Raw genomic sequence first — 13,908 nt, 5'->3', positions numbered from 1 at the left:
TTAACGTCGGCTCCATTTAGAAACAGGAAAAAGCCAAAGGGGGTATACGTAACGGATATGGAGGCTGGGACATCATTATAATATTGTTTTCTGCCAAAAATTCATGAAGAAGCAATGTAGTGTGAACAACTGAATTATTGCCGTGCGAAGGCCATGAATTTTTTCGCAACGAATCCTGGAGTTTTTTTCGGTTTGCTTCCAGAGACCTGCGTGGAAGTTGTGGGTAGTAGTACTTGTAACTACGAGGGCAGTTCAATAAGTAATGCAACACATTTTTTTTCTCGGCCAATTTTGGTTGAAAAAACGGGAAATTTCTTGTGGAATATTTTCAAACATTCCCGCTTCGTCTCGTATAGTTTCATTGACTTCCGACAGGTGGCAGCGCTGTACGGAGCTGTTAAAATGGCGTCTGTAACGGATGTGCGTTGCAAACAACGGGCAGTGTTCGAGTTTCTTTTGGCGGAAAACCAGGGCATCTCAGATATTCATAGGCGCTTGCAGAATGTCTACGGTGATCTGGCAGTGGACAAAAGCACGGTGAGTCATTGGGCAAAGCGTGTGTCATCATCGCCGCAAGGTCAAGCAAGACTGTCTGATCTCCCGCGTGTGGGCCGGCCGTGCACAGCTGTGACTCCTGCAATGGCGGAGCGTGCGAACACACTCGTTCGAGATGATCGACGGATCACCATCAAACCACTCAGTGCTCAACTTGACATCTGTGTTGGTAGTGCTGGCACAATTGTTCACCAGTTGGGATATTCAAAGGTTTGTTCCCGCTGGGTCCCTCGTTGTCTAACCGAACACCATAAAGAGCAAAGGAGAACCATCTGTGCGGAATTGCTTGCTCGTCATGTGGCTGAGGGTGACAATTTCTTGTCAAAGATTGTTACAGGCGATGAAACATGGGTTCATCACTTCGAACCTGAAACAAAACGGCAATTAATGGAGTGGCGCCACACCCACTCCCCTACCAAGAAAAAGTTTAAAGCCATATCCTCAGCCGGTAAAGTCATGGTTACAGTCTTCTGGGACGCTGAAGGGGTTATTCTGTTCGATGTCCTTCTCCATGGTCAAACGATCAACTCTGAAGTGTATTGTGCTACTCTTCAGAAACTGAAGAAACGACTTCAGCGTGTTCATAGGCACAAAAATCTGAACGAACTTCTCCTTCTTCATGACAACGCAAGACCTCACACAAGTCTTCGCACCCGAGAGGAGCTCACAAAACTTCAGTGGACTGTTCTTCCTCATGCACCCTACAGCCCCGATCTCGCACCGTCGGATTTCCATATGTTTGGCCCAATGAAGGACGCAATCCGTGGGAGGCACTATGCGGATGATGAAGAAGTTATTGATGCAGTACGACGTTGGCTCCGACATCGACCAGTGGAATGGTACCGTGCAGGCATACAGGCCCTCGTTTCAAGGTGGCATAAGGCCGTAGCATTGAATGGAGATTACGTTGAAAAATAGTGTTGTGTAGCTAAAAGATTGGGGAATAACCCGGTGTATTTCAATGCTGAATTAAACAAACCCTGTTTCAGAAAAAAAAATGTGTTGCATTACTTATTGAACTGCCCTCGTAATTTTGACCTTTTGGCCAGAACTCGAGATGCCATACACGGTTAAAATCGAAGGAAACACTGACCAGAACCTTTCCAAATTCCATTGCACTTTCCGAGCTTTTCTCGAACTTGTCGGTCCAGAATGCCTCAAATAGATGATTCAGCCTTCGTTTCGACGTCATACCCGTACACCCACGTGTAGTCACTTATTATGGTGCGTTTCAGTAGTTTTGCACCGTTGCTCAGCTCATTTAGCAACTCCCGAGCAACTTACATTCTCCGCTGCTCTCAATCGAAATTCAACATCTTTCTACATCTACATACCCACATATATACTCCGCTAGCCACCAAGTGGTGTGTGGCAGAGGGCACAATTCGCACCAAAGTCATATTTCCTCCCCTCTGTTCCACTCGCGGATAGCGCGAGTAAAAAACGACTGTCTGAACGCCACAGTACGAGCTCTAATTTCCCTTATCTTTGAATGGCGACCATTGCGCGATTTGAAAGTTGGTGGTAATGGTATATGCTCTACATACTCGGTGAAGATCGGATTTCTGAATTTAGTGCGCAGCCCCTCCCGTTAAGAGCGCCGACTGTCTGCAAGTGTGTCCCACTTCAAACTTTCTATGAGATTTGTAACGCTCTCGCGATGGCTAAATGTACCAGTCACGAATCTTGACGCTCTTCTTTTGACCTTCTCAATCTCTTGAATCAGACCCAACTGGTAAGGGTCCCATACAGACGAACAATACTCCAAGACTGGACGAAATAACGTATTGCAAGCAATTTCCTTTGTTGAAAGACTGCATCGCTTCAGGATTCTACCAATAAATCGGAATCTAGACTTTGCCTTACCCGTGGCTTGTGTAATCTGATCATTCCGTTTGAGATCATTTCGGATAGTCACACCCAGATACTTGACGGCTATCGCCGCTTCCAAAGATTGAGTATTTATATTGTATATTAATAGGGATTTTCGCTTTGTTATACGCAGTAAGTTACACTTACTAATATTTAGAGATAACTGCCAGTCATTACACCACACATTTATTTTCTGCAAATCCTCATTGATTTTTTTCACAACTTTCGTGTGATACTACTTTCCTGTAGACTACAGCACCATCGGCAAACAGTCTAATGCCACTGTCAATACCATCAACCAGATCGTTTATGTATATTGGACCTATTACGCTGCCCTGGGGCACACCTGAAGTTACGCTTGTTTCTGTTGAAGTCAGCCCGTTTAGGACGACATACTGCTCTCTGTCTGTTAGAAAACTTTCTATCCAACTGCATACGTCATCGGATAGGCCGTAGGCGCGCACTTTTCGGAGCAAGCGAGAGTGCGGAACTGAATCGAACGCCTCGAAAGTCAAGAAATATGGCATCAACCTATGAGACGTTATCTAGAGCATGTTCCATATCATGCACAAAGAGGGCCAGCTGTGTCTCGCATGACCGCTGTTTCCTAAAACCGTGCTGGTTTCTGCAGATGAGCTTCTCAGAGTCTAGAAAGGTCATTATATCTTAACACAAAATATGTTCCATGATTCTACAGCAAATCGATGTCAGTAAAATTGACCGGTAATTATGTGCATCCGATTTTCTACCCTTTTTATTGATTGCTATGACTTGGGCCATCTTCTAGTCCCGTGTAACTTACCGCTGTTCCAATGATCTCTGATAGATGATTGATACGAACGGTGCTAAAATTGTAGCATAGTCAACATAAAATCTTACGGGGATACCCTCTGGGCCAGATGCCCTCCTTGCGTCTATGGATCTTAACTGTTTTACAATCCCAGACACACTAAACGCTATGTCAGCCATCCCTTCGTTTGTTCGATAACTGAAAGGGGGAATGGTGCTGCAGCCCTCTACCGTAAATGAGTTTTTGAAAGCTAGGTTTAAAATCTCTGCCTTCGGTTTGTCATCATCAGTTACATTAACCATATTGTCAGCAAGAGAAGGTATTGAATTATTTGTAGCGTTCATAGATTTTACGTACGACCAAATTTTTTTGGGTTTATTGATAGAATCTATAGATATAATATTGCTTCCAAATTCATTAAAAGAATCTCTCAGTGTCCTTCTGACAGCTGCTTTCATTTCGCATAATTTCTGTTTGTCAGCGGGGCAGTGACTACGTTTAAAACGACTGTGCAAAATTCTCTGCTTGACACAAACTTTGCTGTCAAACGTTTGTTATCCAATACATCCAAAAAGATTTAATGGCATGAGCAAATTGGTATGCCAACATCATCAGCAACTTCTCTGATTCTGATTCGGCGATCGTCCATAATCATTTCTTTCGCTTTTTCTACATTTCCGTCAGTTGCTGATATGCTGGGGAGGGGGGGGGGGGGAAGTTCGTCATCCTTAAATGATTCACAGCCAACTCCAAAACGCTTATACCACTCGTAAACCCTTGCTTCGCTCATAAGACACTCGCCAAAAGCAATATTCAACATTTATAAAACTTTGTTGCATTTTATTCCATTTTCATAGCAAAATATAATGGATCTTGAAGACAAATCAGTGTTTACCACTCATAAGCAAACACAAGTAACTTATGTGACAACTGACGACCCACATCGTCCAATACGGCGATCAGTGAACACATAAAACTTTATGGCAGATTAAAACTGTGTGCCATACCGAGACTCGAACTCAGAACCTTTGCCTTTCGCGGGCAAGTGCTGTACCAACTGAGCTACCCAAACACAACTGGCTACCCGTCCTCACAGTTTCAATACCGCCAGTACCTCGTCTCCTACCTTCCAAATTTCACAGAAGCTCTCCAGCGAAACTTGCAGAACTAGCACTCCTGGAAGAAAGGATATTGCAGAGACATGGCTTATCAATAGCCTGGGGGATGCTTCCAGAATGAGATATTCAGTCTGCAGCGGAGTGTGCGCTGATATGAAACTTTCTGGCAGATTAAAACTGTGTGCCGGACCGAGACACGAACTCGGAACTTTTGCCTTTCGCGGGAAAGTGCTCTACCAGCTTAGCTACCCAAGCACGACTCACACCCCGTACTCACAGCTTTACTTCCGCCAGTACCTCGTCTCCTACCTTGCAAACTTCAGAGGAGCTCTTCTGCGAACCTTGCAGAACTAGCACTCCTGGAAGAAAGGATATTGCCAGCCGCAGTGGTCTCGCGGTTCTAGGCGCGCAGTCCGGAACCGTGCGACTGCTACGGTCGCAGGTTCGAATCCTGCCTCGGGCATGGATGTGTGTGATGTCCTTAGGTTAGTTAGGTTTAAGTAGTTCTAAGTTCTAGGGGACTTATGACCACAGCTGTTAAGTCCCATAGTGCTCAGAGCCATTTGAACCATTTTTGAAGAAAGGATATTGCGGAGACATGGCTAAGCCACAGCCTGGGAGATGTTTCCAGAATGAGATTTTCAGTCCGCAGCCGAGTGTGCGCTGATATGGTTCCGAGCTCGAGTCTCAGTCAGGCACACAGTTTTAATCCGCCAGGAAGTTTGATATCAGTGCACACTCCGCAGCAGAGTGAAAATCTCATTCAGTGAACATATAGTTTGACATGGCCGGCCGGAGTGGCCGTGCTGTTCTAGGCGCTACAGTCTGGAACCGGGTGACCGCTACGGTCGCAGGTTCGAATCCTGCCTCGGGCATGGATGTATGTGATGTCCTTAGGTTAGTTAGGTTTAAGTGGTTCTAAGTTCTAGGGGACTGATAACCACAGCAGTTAAGTCCCATAGTGCTCAGAGCCATGTGAACCATAGTTTGGTGGTGGTGGTGGTTAGTGTTTAACGCCCCGTCGACAACGAGGTCATTAGAGACGGAGCGCAAGCTCGGGTTAGGGAAGGATTGGGAAGGAAATCGGCCGTGCCCTTTCAAAGGAACCATCCCGGCATTTGCCTGAAACGATTTAGGGAAATCACGGAAAACCTAAATCAGGATGGCCGGAGACGGGATTGAACCGTCGTCCTCCCGAATGCGAGTCCAGTGTGCTAACCACTGCGCCACCTCGCTCGGTCTGAACCATAGTTTGACATGTTAGCCGACACAACAACGAAAAATCGCGAGAATTGGACTAATACAATCTTCGAAATTAAAAATTACCGATACACATTGAACACACCTGTATACAGCAAATAACAGAGGACAGTATGTGCAAATGGTGCTCCGAGATTAACAGATTGGCAGGAAATCATAGTAGGCCATTATAAATTAGTGAGGAGAAAAGAACATAAATTAAATGATGCATTTGTTAACGCTTGGCAACGAAGACAAAATCTACAAAAAATTGTAGTGAAGAAGTTGATTGTTTTACATGTTTCACTGCGAAATATAGTCACTGCTAGGAGACACTCACTCGTTCCCGCCATCACCACCAACAGAGCAGACGCCAGCGCACAAGGGAAGCGAGTAGCCATGGCTGCTGCCGTCCCCAGCACCGTCACCCCGCTGGCGCTGCTGCTGCTACTGACACCACCTGCAGGCGCGTCGCCTTGTGCATGCACGCTGATAAGCCAAAGCATTACGACCACTGCCCACGTCGACGTTGGATGCCGCCCGGTGGCGTTGCGGCCACATCATGTATGTAAGCGGAGCTCACAAGAACGGGGGTCACCCCGGCGATGATATGGGCTGCAAATTGGATAATCTATTGAGATAAGCGACTTTGACAAAGGACAGATTATTGTAAGGCAGAGCCTGAGAACGAGAATCTCGACAACGGCGAAGCTTGTCGAATGTTCACGTGCTACTGTCGTGAGCATCTACAGGTTGGTCCATTGATAGTGACCGGGCCAAATATCTCACGAAATAAGCGTCAAACGAAAAACCTACAAAGAACGAAACTCGTCTACCTTGAAGGGGGAAACCAGATGGCGCTATGGCTGGCCAGCTAGATGGCGCTGCCATTTTAGTAGGAACCCCCATTTTTTATTACATATTCGTGTAGTACGGAAAGAAATATGAATGATTTAGTTGGACCAATTATTTCGCTTTGTGATAGATGGCGCTGTAATAGTCACAAACGTATAAGTACGTAGTAACACGTAACATTCCGCCAGTGCGGACGGTATTTGCTTCGTGATACATTACCCGTGTTAAAACGGACCGTTTCCCACCTGCGGAAAAGGTCGATATCGTGTTGATGTATGGCTATTGTGATCAAAATGCCCAACGGGCGTGGCTGTGTATGCTGCTCGGTATCCTGGACGACATCATCCAAGTGTCCGGACCGTCCGCCGGATAGTTACGTTATTTCAGGAAACAGGAAGTGTTCAGCCACATGGCAAGCGTCAACCACGACCTGCAACAAATGATGATGCCCAAGTAAGTGTTATAGCTGCTGTCGCGGCTAATCCGCACATCAGTAGCAGACAAATTGCGCGAGAAAACGTCGGTGTTGAGAATGCTACATCAACATCGACTGCACCCGTACCATATTTCTATGCACCAGGAATTGCATGGCGACGACTCTGAACGTCGTGTACAGTTCTGTCACTGGGCACAAGAGAAATTACGGGACGATGACAGATTTTTTGCACGCGTTCTATTTAGCGACGAAGCGTCATTCACCAACAGCGGTAACGTAAACCAGCATAATGGGCACTATTGGGCAACGGAAAATCCACTATGGCTGCGACAAGTGGAACATCAGCGACCTTGGCGGGTTAATGTATGGTGCGGCATTATGGGAGGAAGGATAATTTTATTGATGGCAATCTAAATGGTGCAATGTATGCTGATTTCCTACGTAATGTTCCATCGATGTTACTGCAAGATTTTTCACTGCGTGACCGAATGGATGTCCGGCACATAGCTCGCGTGCAGTTGAAACGGTATGGAATAGCATATTTCATGACAGGTGGATTGGTCGTCGAAGCACCATACCATGGCCCGCACGTTCACGGGATCTGACGTCCCCGGATTTCTTTCTGTGGGGAAAGTTGTGGGATATTTGCCATCGTCATCCATCGAGAACGCTTGACAACATGCGTCAGCGCATTTTCAGTGCATGTGCTGAACACTACGGAAGGCGAACTACTCGCTGTTGAGAGGAATGTCGTTACACGTATTGCCAAATGCATTGAGGTTGACGGGCATCGTTTTGAGCATTTATTGTATTAATGTGGTATTTACAGGTAATCACGCTGTAACAGCATCCGTTCTCAGAAGCGATAAGTTCACAAAGGTACAGGTATCACATTGGAACAACCGAAATAAAATGTTCAAACGTACCTACGTTCTTTATTTTAATTTAAAAAATCTACCTGTTACCAACTGTTCGTCTAAAATTGTGAGCCATATGCTTGTGACTATAACAGCACCATCTATCACAAAGCGAAAAAAGTGGTCCAACTAAAACATTCATATTTCTTTACGCGCAACACGAATATGTAATAAAAAATTGGGGTTCCTATTTTTTTTTAAAAAGCAGTTGATATCCGTTTGACCTATGGAAGCGCCATCTAGCGGTCCAACCATAGCGCCATCTGGTTTCCCCCTTCAAGCTAGACAAGTTTCGGTGTTGGTAGTTTTTTCGTTTGACGCTTATTTCGTGAGATATTTGGCCCAGTCACGGTCAATGGAGCACGCTGTATAGAAGGAAGTAGGACAGTGAAACTACCACTAGCCGCTAAATGGTTTGACGCCCATGACTCTTCATAGGGTTTAAGGGGGTGGTCTGCCGTGTAAAGTAGGATAGATTGTGATCTGTGGCATTTCTGACATAAGAGCACAACCCTGGTGGACGCACAAGTGTTTCTGAGTTTCGGAGCGCACCTTTAATCGAACATTGTTGAACATTAAGCTCCACAGTCGACCACCCCTACGTGTTCACGTGTTGACCCAACGACGTCGTCAATTACGATTGCAATGGGCGCGGGACCACTGGAATTCTATCGTCGACCAATGGAAACGTGTCGGCTTTTCGGGTGAATCACATTTTTGCTGCATTAGGTCACTGGTCGTCTCCACAAACGCCGTCGCCAAGGTAAATGGAAATGCCGTGTGGCTAGGGCCTCCTGTCGGGTATACCGTTTGCCTGGTGCAAGTCTTTCGAGTTGACGCCACTTCAGCGACTTGCGTGTCGATGGGGATGAAATAATGATGATAAGGACAACACCCAGGCCCTGAGTTGAGAAAAATCTCCGACCCAGCCGGGAATCGAACCCGGGCCCTTAGGCAAGACATTCCGTCGCGCTGACCACTCAGCTACCAGGGGCGGACGTCGCCAATGTGAACAGCAGCTCGGAATGTGCCTCACGCCGTTGTTGCAAGCTGGTGGGAGCCGTATTATACTGTGGGAGACATATTCCTACGCTTGCATGGGACCTCAGGCGGTGTCGGCTGCAAATCATCTGCATCCCTTCATGCTTGGTGTCTTCCCCGACAAACTTGCCATCTCGCAGCCAGAACAGTGTGGTTTGAGGAGCATTACAGCGGACGCACGCTGATGCGACCAAATTCATGATGTAAATCCTACGGGACCCATCTGGGTCACTATCAGGCGCCATCACCGCGTATGCAAATCAGCGACCCATAATTACGACAATTACATGACCTTTGCGTAGTGGCGGCAGGAAGGGCATCCGGCTACCCCTTCAATTTAACCTTGCCAAAACCGATTGTAACCACGCCAACCCTGCGAATACTACGGAACAAAGGCGTAAGCAAAAGAAAACATGACTGAAGTTAAAGCCTTCTGGGTTATTAGGCTGCGTCATGTTTCTTCTAAAATGTTCGACGTTTCGACCCCTCTGCTGGGATCTTCCTCAGGATCTTTTGGTGTCCACTACTGCTAGAACACTGTCAGAGACGAGTTCAAAAAAAAAAAAAAAAAGGTCAAATGGCTCTGAGCACTATGGGACTTAACATCTATGATCATCAGTCCCCTAGAACTTAGAACTAATTAAACCTAACTAACCTAAGGACAGCACACAACACCCAGTCATCACGAGGCAGAGAAAATCCCTGACCCCGCCGGGAATCGAACCCGCAAACCCGGACGTGTGAAGCGAGAACGCTACCGCACGACCACGAGCTGCGGACGTCAGAGACGAGTGTCGCGTCCACTTATAAAGGGGGAGTTTTCTGGCGTTCGTGCTGGAGAAGTGATAGTATTGGTTAAAATTCATATGGCTACCATTGGTGGGTCATAGTCATAGGCTAATTTTTTAAACAGGACATTGAAGGTAAATGGGTATGATAGTTCTTCAATCGCCAGGGCTTTTAGGCGGAATATTTATACCGCTAATTCGAATGCCTTGTCCCTCCGTTAGGTTACCATTCGTTTCTGGGGTCAATGACCGCATAAGCGGAATTTTAAAGAAAAATGGAATTGAGACATCTTTCTTTTTCCGACGGAAAACGGATTCACGTGATTACCTCCACAATGCAGGCGTCTATCAAGTGTTATGTGGCTTCGGCAAAGTGTATATAGGCGAAACGGGAAGAACTGTTAAAGAACGCATTAAGGAACACGAGCGGTACATGCGGCTAAAACAAAGTGCAAAATCGGCAGTAGCGGAACATCACGAGAACTGTGGCTCTGACATCGATTTTAATGACGCACGTGTACTGGGTAAAGAAACAAACATTTACAGAAGAAAGATCCGAGAAGCCGTTGAAATTTCTAAGAATGTATCTAATTTCAATAGAGAGGACAGCTATAGGCTTCCGGCATCGTGGCTCCCCGCCATCAAGGAAGTATATACGCTGCCGCGGTGTGTGAGCGGCGTAAACAACGCGCTGCAAGTCACCTCGACGGACAATAATATTTTGGGTAAACATTCCCCCTCTCTTGCTCAGTCCGCTTCGAATCTAGCCACTGATGACGACCAACCAATATCGGTAGCAGGCATTTCAACCAATAACCTGTCTCCAGCATAAGTGTGGAATATTGCCTTTCTATCCAATGACGATGACCGCCAATGGTATCCATGGGAGATGAGCTACCAACGCCCCTTCTTCTATATTAGCCCATGACTATGGCCCACCAATGCTAGCCATATGAATTTTAACCAATACTATCACTTCTCCAGCACGAACGCCAGAAAATTCCCCCTTTATAAGTAGACGTGACACTCGTCTCTGACAGTGTTCTAGCAGTAGTGGACACCAAAAGATCCTGAGGAAGATCCCAGCAAAGGGGTCGAAAAGTTGAACATTTTAGAAGAAACATGACGTGGCCTAATAACCCAGAAGATTTTAACTTCAGTGACAACGGCCACGAAAGCCTGCAGACTTGCAGAAAACATGACCTTTGCGTAGATATGTAATGGCGCATACCTCCACGAACCTACCAACAAATTATCGGATCGCTGACACACATACATTTTATTCCAAAGATGGGCAAACAAGCTATTAAGCAGGTGGTCATAGAGTTTTGGCTAATCAGTGATGGATTTCGCTCCAAATATGGGTAAACAAGCTATTAAGCAGGTGGCCATAAAGTTTTGGCTCATCAGTGACGGATTTCGCTCCAAAAATGGGTAAACAAGTTATTAAGCAGATGGCCATAATATTTTGGCTCATAAGTGTATACAGATAATGACAGTTAAGAACACTACGCGCGTCAGTAGTAGACGTGTTATGAGCTCGGTGGTGCTATCTCCTCTGTCCAAGGACGCAGCAAGACACAACACGTCATGCTGTTCCAGTAAAGTCAAGTTAATATGCAGAGTATCGATAAATTTCCACTATCTTTTCAAAAAATCGTAATTTCGAACCTATCAGAGACAAGTTGTGAAACTAGGTTGGTGCTCAAATCTGTACCGCTTTTTCATAAATGCAATAAACACAACAGATACACATACCAGAGATATTAGTCATCGATAATATATACTCCTTCACTGTTCACAACAGTGTGCCAACGCTAGGGTAACTTTTCGATTCCGTGACCATAGAAATCACGTGGTTTTGAGACGAAGAATTCGTCGATCCCTGTTGGGAGCAAATTTTCTTGCGAAAAGAAAGTTCCTCAAAGGTTGTCCGATAGAGAACGAAAGAAGTGAAAATGCGAGGGCACAAGATCAGTTGAATAAGGTGGGAGCAGAATGACTCCCCAACCCAACACCGGTATAGCGTCTTTTGTCAGTTTAGCAGAATTCGGGCGGGTTTTTTCATGGAGTAGCGTCAATTCAACCAGTCTGCCTGATCGTTGTTCTTGTATTGCATCTGCAAGACGTCTCAGTCGTTCACGATAAATGTCAGCAGTGATCGTTACACCTCAGGAAAGCAATTCGTAGTACACCGCACCGTCGCTGTTCCACCAGATTCATAAGATTATCTTTTGTGGATGCGAACAGGTCTTTGTATGGGGAGCTGCTGCTTTGTTTAGGCTTAACCATTCCTTTCTTTCCCTACATTCTGCTAGACTGACAAAAAACACTGTACTGGTGTTGGGTTGGGAAGTCATTCCGCTCCCACCTTATTCACCTATTCTTGTGCCCTCACATTTTCACTTTTTTCGCTCTCTATCGAACAACCTTTAAGGAACTTCCTTTTCGCAAGAAAATTTGCTCCCAACAGGGATCGACGAATTCTTCGTCTCAAAACCACGTGATTTCTATGGTCGCGGAATCAAAAAGTTATCCCAGCGTTGGCACACTGTTGTAAACAGTGAAGGAGAATATACTCATATTATTGATGACTTATATCTCTAAACGCCATTTCTCGTCATCAGTAAAGACACAGGATACTTATGGTCGATGTTGCTCAAGATCCAAATGATCACCAGCAAGCAGAGATACCCATATGCGCACCTGCTGATTTTTGTGATTTTGGCTTGGAGCATGCCGTACCAACATACCCAGTTTTTGAACCTTCCCCACTGCAAGCAAATGTCGCACTGTGGTGGAATGATCACAGTTCATCATGTTTTCCAGTTCTCGAATACACAGACGTGGAGCACTGTGAATTAATTCGTTTCAAGAATCTTCGTCATATGTGCAAATTTATATATAATTAAAGAAATTTATTGTACTATGGGCATATTTGATACTTTATGATCTTTGCAGCGAATAAATCGTTTTTCATGTTTAGTTCACAAATCCCTTAAATTGTGAGCCAGTGGTGTCGTGAACGTCTGATATCCTTGGTTATATTCGTTTTCTTCCGCCATAGGTATTTATCTCCTGACCCTGTGTGTAACATTAATTCTTGATCAGACTTCCTCTTCCGATGCAGGCCGCTTGTTGATCTTTCACTGAGATAATGTACGGAAGAAAGGAAAACTTTCGTGGTTTTGCACAAAAACGACCTTTGAGGCTTAGTATTTTCATAGGATTATTATTCAGACAATACATTGATTCACAAGAAAAAGGCCGGCCGCGGTGGTCTAGCGGTTCTAGGCGCGCAGTCCGGAACCGCGCGACTGCTACGGTCGCAGGTTCGAATCCTGCCTCGGGCATGGATGTGTGTGATGTCCTTAGGTTAGTTAGGTTTAAGTAGTTCTAAGTTCGAGGGGACTGATGACCACAGATGTTAAGTCCCATAGTGCTCAGACCCATTTTTTTTTCACAAGAAAAACACCTTCTCGCCACGAGAACTAAAGACAGAGTCTCTCTATTAATTGACAAAAAAATTGAGTTTTTTTTCATTTGTTATTTGCGTTCCGCCGTAGCAAAATATATCTTCATCGACGCTCGCAGCGGCCGCGCTAATAATTATCATTGCATTTAAATTTTTGTCGTAACTTGTTGGGGCTTTTCCTTGTGTACCTATACACATAGTGCGAAGGTCTTCCTGATGATGATGATGATGTTTGGTTTGTGGGGCGCCACTTTCATGAATGGTGATGAAATAATGGAAACAACACAAACACATAGTCCTTTCGAGGCAGGTGAAAATCCTTGATCCCACTGGGAATCGAACCCGGGACCCTGTGCTCGGGAAGCGAGAACGCGACCGCGAGACCACGAGCTGTGGACGGAAGACCTTCCTGAACGTGGAGAGTAATTAACATCGAAACGATCCTCCTTAAAACGAGAGAACCATTTTCTTACCGTGCTGTGTCCAATGGCATTATTACCATACACGGCGCAAATGTTTCTGGCTACCTCCACTGCTATCACGCTCTGCTGAACTCAAAAAGAAGAATACGTCGGAAGTATTCCGATTTCCCCAGTTGGAACTACATTTTCTAGCATCCAGAGCTCCACTCAGTACGTCCAGATGATAAAATGACAAAATGTAAACTCTACAGCAACAATCAACCACAAATGGGAAATTTCAATCGATAAAGAAACCCACAGCAATACGCCAAACAACAACGCTACGCTACGTTATGCACCTTTCTAATACTTTGTTGTAAAACATCGAGTAGCTCTGAAAGTTATTTTAAATTCTGATCTG

The 13,908-nt window shown here is 45.4% G+C and overlaps 1 protein-coding gene across 1 annotated transcript in view; it reads right to left on the bottom strand.

Annotated features, from left to right (window-relative positions):
* The window catches only part of LOC124550633 (brachyurin-like), a 125,525-nt gene extending 119,445 nt beyond the window's left edge, over positions 1–6,080 (bottom strand). The window contains exon 1 of the mRNA XM_047125356.1: positions 5,915–6,080. Within this exon, the coding sequence (XP_046981312.1) occupies positions 5,915–6,080 (166 nt within the window). The remainder of the gene's footprint in view (positions 1–5,914) is intronic.
* Between the last annotated feature and the right edge of the window lie 7,828 nt (positions 6,081–13,908).

Source organism: Schistocerca americana, chromosome 9, assembly GCF_021461395.2.
Source record: "Schistocerca americana isolate TAMUIC-IGC-003095 chromosome 9, iqSchAmer2.1, whole genome shotgun sequence".
NCBI classification, from domain to species: Eukaryota; Metazoa; Arthropoda; class Insecta; order Orthoptera; family Acrididae; genus Schistocerca; species Schistocerca americana.
The sequence above is the reverse complement of the archived record's forward strand: the minus strand, read 5'-3'. Positions and strand labels throughout refer to the sequence as shown.